The 578-nt window shown below is 34.8% G+C and overlaps 1 protein-coding gene across 1 annotated transcript in view; it reads left to right on the top strand.

The window, feature by feature from the left end:
• Positions 1 to 358: 358 nt before the first annotated feature.
• The window catches only part of LOC107661285 (transmembrane protein 117-like), a 64,689-nt gene continuing 64,469 nt past the window's right edge, over positions 359 to 578 (top strand). Inside the window, exon 1 of the mRNA XM_016450782.1 lies at positions 359 to 494. Coding sequence (XP_016306268.1) covers positions 461 to 494 — 34 coding nt within the window. The 5' untranslated portion in view covers positions 359 to 460. The remainder of the gene's footprint in view (positions 495 to 578) is intronic.

Raw genomic sequence — 578 nt, 5'->3', positions numbered from 1 at the left:
TTTTATTTTATGAGAATAAAAATCGTTCTTATTAACACAATATAATAATAAAAAATGTCCTATCCAGACACAATTATTCATATTATTCATTTTAATTATTAATAAATGAACATAAACAATAGTAATAAAAATTAGATTTTTCACTACAACAAGCATTACATAAAATAAATGAACAAATAAATAAATAAATACATATTTAAAATAAATAAATAACAATAACGGTTAATAGTAGTAGTAGTAATAAATAAAACATTAAAAAATATATTTTTTTATATCAATCCAAACAAAAGTCCTGTAAGATGGAGAGAGAGAGCGAGAGAGAGAGAGAGAGAGAGAGAGAGAGGGAGAGAGAGAGAGAGACCGTGTTGTGCTCTGTGCGCGGAAGCGTCAAATCAGACGCGTTGATGAGCGGCGCGCGGCGAATCGTCACTGATGGAGGAAAGCAAACGCTGATGCGGCGATGGGCTCTGAATCTGAACCACACGACTGTCTGCGTAAGACGCTTCACATCTGTTATCAGTGTGTGTGTCTGTGTGAGTGTGTGTGTGTGTGAGTGTGTGTGTGTGTGTGTGAGTGTG

This window comes from Sinocyclocheilus anshuiensis, unplaced genomic scaffold (genome assembly GCF_001515605.1).
Source record: "Sinocyclocheilus anshuiensis isolate Anshui unplaced genomic scaffold, SAMN03320099.WGS_v1.1 scaffold499, whole genome shotgun sequence".
Lineage (NCBI taxonomy): Eukaryota > Metazoa > Chordata > Actinopteri > Cypriniformes > Cyprinidae > Sinocyclocheilus > Sinocyclocheilus anshuiensis.
Note: the sequence above shows the minus strand (reverse complement) of the source record. Positions and strands in the feature narration are given on the sequence as shown.